A 15,416-nucleotide genomic window follows, 5' to 3' on the forward strand; every position below is an offset into this window, starting at 1 on the left:
GAGAGACAGAGAGCATGAGAGGGAAGAGGGTCAGAGGGAGAAGCAGACCCCCCGCCGAGCAGGGAGCCTGATGTGGGACTCGATCCCGGGATTCCAGGATCATGACCTGAGCCAAAGGCAGTCGCTTAACCAACTGAGCCACCCAGGCGCCCCCTAGCATTTATTTTTTTAACGTCAGTAGGATCTGTGCTAGCATTCTGTAATTAAACATATTAATATTTCTGAGGCAAAATACGATTTCATACTCTTAAATTAACCCACAAATTTAGTTTTTTCTGGATTAAAATAAACAATTCATTTAACTCCTAACAGCTCATGAGGTGGATATTATTATTATCCTAAGAATTTGATCAGCATGATGTGCCAGTCTTCTTATACCTTCAACAGTTGTTAAGGGCATCTTGTTTCTCTGTAATTACCCGGATTTAAAAAACAAAACAAAACAAAAAAAAACACAGCACCTTCAACACAAATCAAGGTAACTTGCTTATACTACCTTCTTTAAGAAGCAAGAGGTTTGGATTCCTAGTTAAGTTTCCTACTTAGGAAACTGATAATATTCTGACATTTACAAATATACCTTTCCGGGGGGGTACCTGGGTGGCTCAGTTGGCTGAGCATCCAACACTTGATTTTGGCTCAGGTCATGATCTTGGGGTTGTGGAAATGAGTCCCGCGTCAGGCTCTGTGCTGGGCATAGAGCTGGCTTGGGATTCTCTCTCTCCCTCTGCCACTCCCCATTTCACACTTGCTCTCAGAAAGAAAAGAAAAGACGAAAAGGAAGACAGAAAGACAAAGACAGAAAATACCTCCCCAGCCCACATACAAGCAGAATTAAATAATTCAACATACACATTTTCGGCTTCATTGTCAGATAGGTAGTTAATAAAAAATCACTCATTGTACACCCAACTCATAAACCTCAAGAGGGAGAGTTACAACATGGCACTGGAGTCTGACAGGCCTAGGTTCAAATCCCTACTGCATCACTTATCAGTGGAGTAAATTTGGGCAAAGAACTTAACTTTGGCCTCATTTTTCTAATCTGTAATAAGATGCCATCACTACTTCACAAGGCTGTTATATATGAGGTAGTGTATATATGGCACTTAGTGACACCTGGCCCATAAAATGTACTAGTACAGAACTGCTACCACTGTTACTGCCCTAATGGATTAGCAATGCATAGGATTTTAGCTTGATTTGGGGGGCAAGTTTATTGAGGTAGGAAGAAAGGCTCAGAGTTAACTTCAGAAGCAAATCACAAGGATGGTTCCAAACAGTAACATCTGTGAGTAAATCAGTATTTCCAATTTACCCACAAGTTTATTTCCAAAATCAAATTATCTTGGTTTAAAATGAACCTACAATAGAATATGCATAATTGGAGACAACGGAAACCAGATCAATGTTGATGATCTCTCATTTAGAACTACTTAACTCTTTCTGGCACAGACACCATTATTTTGTCCTTTTAAGCTTTTATTATCTCCTCTCCTTCGTTTCTCCGAGCCAGAGATAACCAAAACCCATATTCTTATGAGACTATATAATAACAGGTATGAATGTCTAAAGGTAAACTTCTTTAGAGGTGGTTAAAAAGTAAAGTAGCTCTCATAACCAACCACCCACCCAGAAATTTTCTGAATATTTTTGGAAACGTCAGTAATAGCTACAAGTCAGAGAAATACACACTAATTTGGACAAGGAAGATCCCAATACAATTAAGGTTCATTAGGCAGATCAGATGGTAAATTAATAGGCAATACTGCTATGAATCAGTGAGAGATCTCAAAGATTAATGACCTATTCTGATATGCAGATAACTGGGGAGGGAGAAAAGGAAAATAAAATGGGTAAGGATAGCCAAACAAATAAATTTAAGTTCTGAACTAAATTAAAATCTCTACCTATTTAATGTATTGACACACCCCCACTTTAAATATTTGAAATTCATAAAATTTATAAATTTATAAATGTAAGAATTCAATTTTCTCCCTGGTTCTAAATAGCCTCAGGGAGACAATAATCATTCAATGTTCTGAAGTTAGTGACTATCACAAATCTAAGAGATTAAATAATTTTAAAAATGTAGTTATCAATGCAAACGCTCCTTTCTCTCCACTCCATATAAAGACAGAGAAAACCAATTATTTTTTAAAGTGGCCTGTAAATGCCAATGCTGAAGACTGAACTTTGTTATAGCTGGCAACCAACTCTGAATGGGTTAGGACACATGACAGAAAATTATCAAAACTGACCCTGTACAGCCATCTAAAGAGATTACTTGATAGAAGAGCTCAAAGAAGTAGATTATCCTGTTCAAAATTCTTTGATGATAGTGTGAGAACTGTGGGAAGTCATCAAGGTGCAGATGATTACAAAAATCAGGAGAATAGATGAAAGCACTAAGAAAAAAACGTATTCCAAGACTAAACCTTAAAAAGGAAAATAAGAAATACTAGAAGAAAAAAAATGTACCTTTTGAAGAAACAAAAGGTTAACCAGAACATTAAGAAAACCAAAATTTAAGAACTGAAAATGGAAGCCTAGAAAGAGAGAGCAATTAATAGCTGAGAATATAGAGCGTAAGGATAAAGAGGCTCTTAACTGAAATGATGGGTTTGTTGGCTTTTTGTTTTTTTAACTTTCTGCAGGCTAAAAATTTTCAGTATCTAGGAGGGTGAAAGAGAAGCAGTACTTCGGAGTGGTATTTTAGGGCAGCAGTCTAACCTACTTCTCATAAGTCCCCTCTTTACCCATAAATCTGTTGTACTTAGACCAGGTCCATTTATAGTCATGTATATTAGGAACTTCATTCAGCTCAGCAAAATCCTGAATCCCAAACATTAAGCAAATCTAGCCAACAGATAAGCATACTTTAGATATAACGTAACCTTGTAAAGTACAAGCAAAACTAGTACTAGAATTTTTTTTAAATCAACTTCTATTACAATAGTGTCATTCCTAAGAAAGAAAAAAGCTGCTCTTAAGCAACAAAAATGTTTCTTATTTAGAACCATGGACTTTTAATTTTAACTCTAAGGCCCTAAAGATTATTTACAAATAAAGGAACTAAGACATAGAAAGGCTAAACCTGCTGAAGATTATAAAGCTAATTAGTGGCAGAGATTTGCTGAAGCTAGGATTCCTGTCTCTGGGGAAGTGCTGTATGCCCAACTTAACGTATCTGTAGCATTGGCCTCCCTACCCCCCTTTAGGATTAATGGTACTGAGAAACTGTGACATACAGAATGGTACTGAGAAACTGTGACATACAGAATACTAAAACTACTATCTAATTTCCTTAAGGAGAAAATTTCAGAAATTCACACAAGCAAGAAATTAATTTTGCCTTTTCCTTCAGTGCTGAAGAATCAAAAAAGTAGCCTGTAGTCTTAAGTGGGCAAAAGGACAAATGAAAACTCCCAGGTGCATTAACAGGCTGTAAGAGGTTTGGGTAAAGTCAGATATCACCCCACCACCATTTTCCTCAGGAACCCTGCTACATTTCAAGTCAAATGACTAGATTGAAGGGACTGAATTCTCACTCTTTAGGAGGCTGAACCAATGGCTGATTCACCTCTGATTCACCCTATCCTCAGCTATGAGGGTACAGAAATGCCTTGCCGCACTGAAACCTAAGACATCAACCTCAACAATTCAACAATTATGGTCAAAAAGCAAAGTCAGACCTACAGGTTATCAATGGCCTATACTTTGTAACAGCTGAGACTGCAAAAAATTTAATCATAAAACACTATTTTTCTGTCTCAAGACTGTATTTATGATGAGTTCAGCAATCAGCCATTCCATAATTCTTTCATGAATGTTAAGTTTCTCTCTGCTAGATTATAAGCTCTTTGAAGCTAATGATCATGTCTTTACTTTTTGTATTCCCATGGTATCTATTTACTCTAGAAATAGAGTACATACTAAATATATACCTATTAAATTACCCTCTCAGCAGCTAGCCTAAACCACTGAAACCAAAGTAATCGTTGGGATGTGAGAAGAGAAATATTCTAAGAAAGAAAAAATTACAGAAAAACAAAAACAAAACAAAACCTCAAAACAAAACAAACCACCAGTAATTTCAAGCCTCCTGAGGTGCCCCTCCCAAAAAATCAACAACAAAAAAACCCCAGCAAGAAGCAGTGTTGGGCTTTCCTAAATCACTCTTTGGCCCAATTTCACAGATTAGCCTTCAGTATGGATAAATTTGCAGCATGTTAAACTCAGGTGTCTATGTTTTATACAGGAATTTGGAAGGTAAGGACCAAAATCTCAGTGTAACTACAAATATTTCCCATAAAAATAACCAAGTAAGAATTCCCTGTTATAATTTCTCAAAGTTCTCATTACAAAACTTAAGAAAAAGGTAAAGAAACCAAACTTCTTCATAGAAAAATTGTATTTACAACTCCATCCAAAAGCTGTTTTTAAAAGCAAACAATGTAACACGGAAGGTGAAAAAAAATCTATGCTCACCCAAAACTGCCAAATCTAATAAATTATTAACAGAATACTCCATCAAAAATAAGGCAATAACCCAAGATATCCCACTGATGATTTTTCCATTTCCATAACTAGGTAGAACTAATCTATCTAGTAGCAAATGATACTTTATTCCATTTCAGCATGTCTGAAATCCTTAAGGACAAAAGTGTTAAAAAATGATCTTAGTTCTTCATTAGACTCTTAGAACGCTTGGAAGGAAAATAATTTCTAAAGCACAAAGAGGTAAAGAGGTATAACCTTTCAAAAAGATACTAAGAGTTCAAAATTCAAGAATGCAATATTAATACACAATGGGCATAGGTGAATATATGCAATACAGTGATAGCAAATTAATTTATTTAGTACTTTTTCCATTCCATATCATCAGGAGGATTGATTTCAACTTTCCTTTTACCTACATCAGACCAGTTGGTACTCAAAACTGTACCACCAGACTCCATCTGCAATAAGAAATAAAAATAGATTAATCCCTGGACCATATAATCAGAGTATTTTTCTAAAAATGTTCCAAGCATAGTGTTCTAAATATAGCCTATGTTTGGCTCAATATAAACACAAGATATTTTGATTTAATCTTGGGCTTTTCAAATAAGTTAGGTAGAAGGCATCATGTTCATACAGTCATATAAAGCACATCTCCCTTGGCTAATCAGCATTGAGGTAAATGTGGAAAATCTACCTTCTGATGAAAATAAAACTGGCTCCCCAAGAAAATAATAATCTCTTTTGTTAAAGACAGTAAAGACCAGACAAAGTAAACTCTTTCTATACTAGTTGGACAAAACTTTTAAGATCCCCTTTGTAATGCTCTGTGACAAATATATACAAGGGAATGCTGGAATTTTTTTCAAATCAATGTGCATACACACAAGTACATAAAATCAGTACCTCAGTAAAGAACTGATTATCTATTTACCATCTATAGAATACACCACCCACCAAAAACCCTAGCACATTCATAAGTACATTCTAAAAAAAACCTCTGGACATTTGTTATCTTAAAAAAATTAACTGACTTGGATCACAGCAAAAAACAGTGTGAATTATTCAGATCTAAACATTTTTACATGATCACCAGGCTGCTGGCATTATGTATATAGTTACAAACCCGACTATTACACTGGAACCTCAATATAACCTCATGCCCCACACTCCCTGTCAAGCTCCCTTACATGGGTTGCTTTGCATGGGATGTTCTTTGCCACCAGTTTATTTCCCCCCTATTGTTTAGTTATCCTCTAAACATAACATTTCACCATTTCTCTGTGGCCTCCTTTGACCCTAATCAAGACTCTACCTTTGTAGAATTTGTGTTCTGTATGAGCATAATTACCATTAATATGTATCACACTACACTGTTAGAATTTTAAGGGTCTGCTTTCTTTTATATGTTTCGTACCCTTAGTTCCAACTAAAGCTGAGAGCTCCTACAAGGCAAGGCACATATTTTACTAACACTTATATCCTAGATCTAAGCCAGAACGGATGGGCACATGATAGACTTCAAATAAAATATTGATATGAATCTTTGTAAATGTAGTATGTAGAAGCATGTGGGAATAGACCTATTCTTACTTGAATGAAACTATACAGCTTATGTTTTAAGTAACACCTTCTTTAAGATATAAGTATATGTAAACATACGTTAGCAGCATATAGCATGAGCCTTGTGCTTACCTCACTGAACTACAGTGTGTATAAACTGTCATTCAAGTAACAAATATTCTCTCATTAATATAAACCCACTAACATCCTAAACCCCTAACCCTAATCCTAATGTCATCAAGCCCTCTGGAGAGTTCTCCAAATTGCAGGATACCAGGCATATACCCTCAACCCTGGCCCTAACTCTAACCTAATCCTAACCCACATCTGAGAAGAAAAAAAGAAAAAAGAAGTGGTATACATATACAATGGAATATTATACACACACACACACACAAATCCTGCCATTAGCAATGACATGGATGGAGCTAGAGCTAACTGAAATGTTAGTCAGAGACAGACACCAAGTGATTTCACTCATATGTGGAATTTAAGAAACAAAACAAAGGAGCAAAGAGAGAGAGGCAAACCAAGAAATGGATCCTTAACTATAAAGAACAAACTGACAGTTACCAGAGGGGAGGTGGATGGGGGCATGGGTTAAATAGGGGATAAGGATTAAGGAGTATACTTGTGATGAGTACCGGGTGATGTATGGAAGTGCTGAATCACTATTTTGTACCCCTGAAACTAAGATTACATGTATAGTAACTAACTGGAATTTAAGACTTTAAAAACTTTGAATAAAAAGAGATAAATTCTATATAATAAACTACTCCTATGAAGATGAAGGACTCAGATTTAGTTTATAATCTGATATTTACTGATGACATTTATTTTCCCCTCTTCCCTTATGGACTACAGTGCAATTTAGCATTTCCCTCTGATGATTTTGTACATGTTGGTCTTTTTTTCCCAATTAGACTGGAAGATCATAGATGACAGAGTCTATTGCCCTTGTTTTCCCAGAAGCACTTGGTATGTTCCAGGTGGCTTGTTTAATGGGTGTATATGGTTCAGTTACTATTAGCAAAGCCTCTGTATGAAAATGGATGCAGATTCTATAATCTATCTTTGAAATTTTACACACTGTTATTCTGTCTGGCATACTCTTAAAAAAGTCAATACTGAAACTGACTTCTCTTCCTGGGGACACAGAGATGTATTTTACCCTATTCTTCCCACTTAGTACTACTAAAAACCTTGGACATTATATATATGTAAATAAACATAAGAATACTCTAAAAGATGAAGGAAAGAAGACAGATCAGCTAGGGACCTTGGGAGCCAAGGAACAACATAACATGGTGGTGAGTCCCCTGGGTTTTCTTTTCTGCCTCATGTCCTAGAGTTGCTGCTGAAGAAGCTGGAAACACTAAGAGGCACACACAAAAAAAGCTCGAACAGAAACCTGGTTTCTCTAGCTAAAGGATGAAGAAAGAAAAAAAGCTTAGGAAGACAGAAAAGTTTTAGACTATAATTGCTCCACTGCACTAGACACCACAGAAAAAAACCGTGGTGCCATCCCCACCCAAGGCCAGTAAAAGCTGCGTGAGGAGCCTAGACTTCCACCCATGCTGGGCTATCATGAAGCCACCTCCTCTGCCACCTGTGGTATCAGTGAAAACCAAGAGACATCTACCTCACTCCCAGCCGTGGTGAAGAGATGCCCTGGGATGTCTAAGGAGGCTGATTAGGGTGCCTGGATTTCCACCTCCACCTAGCAATAATGAGGCAGTGCCTTCCCTTCCTCTGACAGAGTGATTGGCAGAGAGAGCCAAATAAGATGGAGGATTTATTTGATTTTATTTAAGATTTTATTTATTTATTTGACAGAGACACAGCAAGAGAGGGAACACAAGCAGGGGAAGTGGGAGAGGGAGAAGCAGGCTCCCCACGGAGCAGAGAGCCCGATGCAGGACTCAATCCCAGGATCCCGGGGCTGTGACCTGAGCCGAAGGCAGATGCTTAACTGACTGAGCCACCCAGATGTCCCTAAGAGGATTTAAATAAGATCCAGTCTCACAGCAGAACATGAAAACATCCAAGTTTCAACTGAAAATCACTTGTTGCTGGTAAAAAAAAACACCAAGCACAAGGAAAATTTCGGATTCTATTTTTTTTTTAAAAGACAATCAACAGGGTGCCTGGGTGGCTCAGTTGGTTAAGCGACTGCCTTTGGCTCAGGTCATGATTCTGGAGTCCTGGGATCGAGTCCCGCATCGGGCTCCCTGCTCAGCAGGGAGTCTGCTTCTCCCTCTGACCCTCTTCCCTCTTGTGCTCTCTCTCATTCTCTCTCAAATAAGTAAAAAAATAAAAGACAATCTACAGATGCTAATGTTGAGATGAGAAAAATGTTAAAATTATCTGACAAAGATTTTAAAGTAATCATAGTAAAAAAATGCTTTACTAGAAATCATGAATTTGGTTGAACCAAATGAAAAATAGAATACAGCAAAGAAAAGACAATATAAAGAACCATCAAATGTTTTAGAATCAAAAACTACAACTAAAATAAAAGGTAAGTGGATAACACTAAAGAACAGAATAGAAGGGACCGAGAAAAGCACCAGTGCACCTGAAAACAGGACAATATAAATCACCTAATCTGAACAAAAGAAAGAAAAGAGAGATAAAATGAAGAAAGTCTCAGGGATGTGTGATACTGTAACAAAATATTTATCTTGTATCATCAGGTTCCAGGAAGAAGGAGGTAGATCTGAAAAAGTACGCAACAAAATAATGGCTGAATATTTCCCAAATTTGGCAAGACACATAAACCTACAGATTCAACAAACCCCAATCAGAATAAACCCAAAGAAATCCATGCTGACAGAGAATCTGTCACAGGCAGATCTAAAAGAATGCCAGGGGGCACCTGAATCGGTTAAGCATATGACTCAATCTCAGCTCAGGTCTTGAGTTCAAGCCCCGCACTGGGCTCCACTCTGGGCATGGAGCCTACTTGAAAATTTTTAAAAAAATAATTATTATTAAAAAAAAAAAAAATGCCTAAAGTTCTCTAAAGTAATAACAGAACCTCAGAACATTAGAAACGAAAACAGACAAAGTAGAATTTGCTTTTTCTCTTGAGCTTTCTAAATTACATGTGACAGTTGAATGAAAATATAACAATGTATATAGAGGAAATACTTGTGAAAATTATAAATGAGAGAGGGTAAAGGGACATAAAGGGAGGAGGTAAGGCTTCTACACTTCAAACTGACAAGAAAAATGACACCAGTAAACTCTGATAAGCTATGTATAATATAGCTAGTATACAGAGCAACCACTAAAAATGCTATACAAAGAAGAAACACTAAAAAAATTATAAATAAATAAAAATGAAACTAAAAAATATTTAAAAGTACTCAGAGGAAGGCAGGAAAAACAAAAGAACAAAAAATAAATAAAATGGTAGAATTAAAGTCCTAAAATATCAATAATTATATTCAATGTAAATGATCTGAATACATCAATTAAAAGACAGAGACTGACAGAAGAAGTGAAAAAACATAACCCAACTATATGCTGTCTCCAAGAAACTCACTTTAAAAAAACAGTAGGACTCAAATCAATTTAAATATGATACAGACAGGTTGGAAATAAAAGAATGGAACAAGACATCATGCAAAAATTAATCAAAAGACAGAAGAATTGGCTACATTAATATCAGAGCAAAGAAAATTACCAGAGCTAGAGAATGACATGTATATATGATAAAAAGGCCAACCCACCACGAAGATACAGCAATCCTAAATGCATATGCACCATAAAGAGCTGCAAAATATGTGAAGCAAAAATTGACAGAATAAGACAAAATCAGCAAAATCAGCAATACAGAAGAATTCAACAAGCAACACTCCTTCTGACAACAGAATACACCTTCTTTTCAAGCGAAACATAAACTTCAGATAGGCCAAATGCTGGGCTATAAAACAAAGAATGTACATCACATGGTACATAATCTCAAATCACAATGGAATAAAATTAGAAACCAGTAATAAGGTTAACAGGAAAATCTCCAAACACCTGGAAACTGACCAACACACTTCTAAACAATCCATGTGATGAAGTCTCAACTAAAATCAAAATACATATTAAACTGAATGAAAATATAACATTAGAACTTGTAAGAGACAGCTAAAACCCTGCTAAGAGGGAAATTCATAGCATAAACATACACAACAGAAAACAGAAAGTCAAATCAACAATCTAATTAACATCTGAACAACCTACAAAGATAGCAAAATAAACCCAAAGGAAGCAGACGGAAGAAAATAACAAAGAACAGAAATGAATGGAATTTCTAATAAAAAATTGAAGAAAATATATTAAGTCAACAAAGGGCTGATTCTGTGGGGAAAAAAAAAATTCAGTAACACTGACAAACCTCAAGACTAAAAGAAGGCACAAATTACCGCCATAGGAACGAAATGGAGTATCACTACAGACCCTGTAAATATCAAAACAAAAACAGTAAGAAAATACTACCAACACTGACAGGTTAGACAAACTAAACAGAATAAAATGCTCAAAACCACAAACTGCCACAAGTCACTCAATATGAAATAGATAATCTGAACAGTCCTAATAAGCTATTAGAATAATTTTGTAATTTAAAATCTGGCCAAAAAAGAAATATCCAGGCCCAGATGGTTTCACTAGTTTAAAGAAAAAGTAACACCAATTCTATATAATCTCTTCCCCAAAACAGAAGAAGACAGAGCACTTCCCAATTCATATTGTGAAGTTAGTATTACACAGATACCAAAACCAGAAAAAGACATACAAAAAAAGAATACTACAGATCAATATCCCTCATGAATATAGACCCAAAATCCTTAACAAAGTATCTGAAAGTAGAATTGAGCAAAATATAAAAAGAATTATACACTATGACCAGGGGAGGCTTATGCCAAGGATGCAAGGTTGGTTCTAGTAAAAATATCACATTAATCATATAAAATCACTGTTGTAACAGGTTAAAGAAGAAAAATCCCATAATCATTCTGATCAATGCAGAAAAAGCATTCGAATTCAAAAGTGAACAGCTAGCTGTGCAGTGTTGGTGGCAGAGTGGTGAGCCGAATAGCTACCTTCCCAAAAGTCAACAGCCATTCATGGTAAAAAATCTCATACAAGGAATAGAGAACTTTAACCTGACAGAGCATCTGCAAAAAACCTACCACTAACATTATAATTAATGGTGAAAGACTGAATGGTTTTCCCTTAAAATGGGGAATAAGGCATAAATGTCCACTCTCACCACACTTTTCAACATAGTGCCAGAAGTTCTAGCCACTGCAATACAGCAAAAAAAAAAAAAGGGGGGGGGAGATAAAAGTCACAAATACCAGATTTAAAAAGTCCCTCTTTGAAGATATGACTGTCTACATAGAAAATCACATGTAGGGGTGCCTGGGTGGCTCGGTCAGCTGAGCGTCTGCCTTCAGCTCAGGTCGTGATCTCAGGGTCCTAGGATCGAGTCCTGCATCGGGCTCCCTGCTCAGTCTGCTTCTCCCTCTCCCTCTGTGCTCTTGCTCTTTCTCTCTCTCAAGTAAATAATTTTAAAAAAAAGAAAATCACATGTAATTTACCAAAAAATTCCCCGGAATAAGTGAGTTTAGCAGGGTCACAGAATGTAAGATAAAAAAACCAACTGTATTTCTAAATACTAGCATATGGACACGAAAGTTAAATATACAATATAATTTACAATCACTCAAAAAAAAGGATACTTAGGTATATCTTGCAAAACATGTTTAGGATTTACACGTGGAAAACTGCACAATGCTGATGAAAGAATCAAAGATCTAAATAAATGGATTGGAAGATTCAACACAGTAAAAAGGTCAATCTCTATGAACTGATACACAGTTCAGTGCAATTCCTAACAGGATATTTTGATACATATAAACAAAATATTCTAAAGTTTATGTGGAAAGGCAAAGGAACTGGAATATCTAAAACAATTTTGAAAATGATTAACCAAGTAGAAGGAATGACTCTTCCTGGACTCAAAACTTACATAGCTAAAATAATCAAGACTGTAATATTACAGAGGGACAGACATGTAGATCAATGAAACAGAGAACCCAGAAATAGACTGAGACAAATATGCTCAAGTAATTTTTGAGATACACAAAAACAATTCAATGGAAGAAAGACGGTTTTTCAACAACTGCTTCTGGAGCAAATGAACACATACAGGCCAAAAACAAAACATACAAAAAAAACCCTCAACCTACATCTCAACTTTATATAAAAATTAACTCAAAATGGATCATGGACTTCAATGTAATATGTAAAACCATAAAACTTTTATTGAAAGAAATTTTCAGATCTAAGACTAGGCAAAAGTTCTAGACTTGATACTAAAAGCATAATCCATAAGAAAAAGTGATAAACTGAACTTCATCAAAATTAAATACTTTAGCTCTGCAAAAGACAATTAAGAAAATAAAAAGACAAACTACAGACTGAGAGAAAATATTTGCAAACTATCTCACAAAGACTTGTCAGATTAGTGGTGGCAGGAGTTAAGGAGAGGCAGGGGTGGGAGGAAGTGCGTATGGCTATGAAATGACAACAGTGAAAGAATCCTGTGGCACTGGAAATGTTCTCTATCTGAACGGTCATCATCATGGTTGTGATACTGTACTGTAGCTCTGCAAGACGATTCCACTAGGGGAAACTGTGTAAAGGATACAAGGGACCTCTGCACTATTTCTTACAACTGCATATAAATCTGTAATTATTTCAACATAAAAAGTTTAAGAAAACTTTTTAAATCAACAGTGAAAAGCTCAATCATGAGCAGTTACAACACAGTCACTTCTGTGGAATATCTGAGTCTCAAAAGACATTTATTAACTAAGTACTAATTTGAATCTAAATGCCTTAAAAGAAGAGAGTGACATTTCCAAAGCTACTGATAAAAGTCAAATGATTACAACTAAAGCAAAATAATCAACCCAGTTCTACAGAGATGACTTATTATTAAAATCTCAGAACTTGAGGCCTAATTCGGGGTGATATTTAGGTTGTCCTGGGCCTTATTTTCTTAATCAACAAATTATTACCAAACCAATGAGTAATTAATATGCACTTTCTACTTGCCAAACACTGTTCTGGCAGTTTCCTGTCTATATTCTTCATCTCTGACAGAGGCCACTATATATGGTTCTAATGGAGGCTCCTTCAGCTATTGCGATAAATCCAACTACAGTAATTAAGAGTATTTCTTCAGCCTTCCAAGTTCTAACTCAGCGACTAAAAAATATTTATTTGGAATAAACCACTTGAGTCTCAACTCCCCCACAAGTTTCCAACTTCCTCAATAATTATTCTAAGTTTAGAACAGAAAGAAATGTTCAGATGAAGCCTATTCAAAAAGGCCTCCCAACTACAGTATATACAATTTGGTTTCAAACTGCCTACTTAATCTTAAAAAATTTCTGAAATTTACTACAATATGTGTTTTTCAAGCTTATGTTCTTACAAATGATTTGTTCATAGCACGTTTCACTTCATCAGAACCATCTGAATAGATCTGCTGAAATAATTTGTTTAAAGCTGCATCTCCCTCCAACTTCTCATTTTTTTCTTCTTCTTTGATTTCACCAACCAATTTATCCCAATTTCTTGTATAATGAGATGATGATGGATATAAGTTCTTTACATCTATGGAGTAAAAAAGATAGAAGTGATTAATCAACATGTGATGATTAGGTCAAGAATATGTAAACTTTGTGACCATGGTATATAGAACATCTTAGCAAATAGTTTAGGTCACTAAATTTCATGTTTATAATAAATGTCTTTCTGATATATACATCAATAATCAGATTTACACTTCTAAAAACTGAATCAGAGTAATGTAAAATCCAGAAGTTTCTTTTGAGCAAAATCTAATAAAGTGTACATTTTTGGTATATTATGTAAAATTAGATTAAAAACAGATTCTTTGTGTTAATAATGAGGGGACTGAGTGAGAAGTATACTAGAACTTTTATATTTACAGAAAAGTTGCAAAGATAGTATAAACAATTCTAAAAATAGTGTTTTTAAATAATGCTTCATTAAGAAATTTCTCTTACAAACAAGATTTTAATGTTAAAAATGGGACTTTTTTGAGGTGCTTCTCTATCTTTCAGAGTAGAGCTAAACTGAAAATATAATTATCTATGCCATTAGACAGTGAGTTAAGACTCCATCCTCTCCCCACATTAAATTATTAGATTACTTCAACAGGAGATAATAAGCAATTCTTGAATGTTGAAAAATACACCATGTGATCATTTAGAGTTCAATGCCCACTCATGCACACATTGAAAATAACAGTATCTGTAGGGCACACGGGGGTAAATGGAGGCTGCTTACAACCAGAGAGGCTACTGACTGGCCCAGGGGCTCAGGGCACTGCCAAGGCTATCCTAAAGACTAAGGGAATCAAGATGGTGGCACCCAAGTAATTAAAAAGTAATCTACCTAGAAGTTATAAGAGCAGTTCTGCTCACTCTCCAATGGAAATATAACGCAGGCCACAAATGTGAGCCACATACATAATTTAAAAATTTCTAGTAGCTGTTATTAAGAATCATCACATGAAATGCATTTTAGTAATATATTTTATTTAACCTAATATATTCAAAACAGTATCATTTCAACATGGATCAATATAAATATATTAAAACATTTTATATTCTTCCTTTCATACGGTCTTCAAAATCTGGTATTTTATACTCCAGCACAACTCAATCCAGACTAGTCATTTTCAAATGCTCAGCAAATATATGTGGTGACTATACTGGACAGTGCAGTGCAGAGCTTTAAGAAAAACCTGATTCAAAGTTTCCCTATTAATAAATTAGGACACATTACATGTCCCCCGTCCACTACTACCTCTCTATATCCCTTTCCTCAAAATAGTCCAGAAATGAGAAACCAATAACTGTTCAGTTTGTTGTTCCATCTCTTCTCCTCACCTGTCAGTCTTTCTCTCTGCCTATCCCCCCGGCAAAACAAAACTAAACAGCACCCCCCTCACGGTTTTATTTAGGGTAAACATACAGTTTTCTGATCTACCCTTCCTCCACCAGTAATCCCCTCTATCTATGTGCATTTTCACTAGTAGCCAAAGAAAACAAACAAAAAAATATGTCATAGTAAATTAAAAGCCTAAAAAACATGGGTTTAAGTAATCCTAATGCTGACTCCCCAGAAGAATGGGAACACAGGTTCTAACCTCCATTTTACAGATAAGAAAACTGGCCCAGACAGGTCAAGCAACTTGCCCTTATCTGCAGTCACCAGCTTGCAGGACATAGGAATCTGACAAGCATATT

The 15,416-nt window shown here is 35.7% G+C and overlaps 1 protein-coding gene across 1 annotated transcript in view; it reads right to left on the bottom strand.

The window, feature by feature from the left end:
- Positions 1-4,403: 4,403 nt before the first annotated feature.
- Positions 4,404-15,416, bottom strand: part of SUGT1 (SGT1 homolog, MIS12 kinetochore complex assembly cochaperone) — a 39,344-nt gene continuing 28,331 nt past the window's right edge. The window contains exons 12-13 of the mRNA XM_025874810.2: positions 13,571-13,752; positions 4,404-4,961 (exon numbers count right to left, since the gene is read on the bottom strand). Coding sequence (XP_025730595.1) covers positions 4,860-4,961; positions 13,571-13,752 — 284 coding nt within the window. The 3' untranslated portion in view covers positions 4,404-4,859. The remainder of the gene's footprint in view (positions 4,962-13,570; positions 13,753-15,416) is intronic.

The sequence above is a fragment of the Callorhinus ursinus genome, unplaced genomic scaffold (genome assembly GCF_003265705.2).
Source record: "Callorhinus ursinus isolate GAN/ISIS: 27379988/994484 unplaced genomic scaffold, GSC_fseal_2.0 scaffold7, whole genome shotgun sequence".
In the NCBI taxonomy this organism is placed as follows: Eukaryota; Metazoa; Chordata; class Mammalia; order Carnivora; family Otariidae; genus Callorhinus; species Callorhinus ursinus.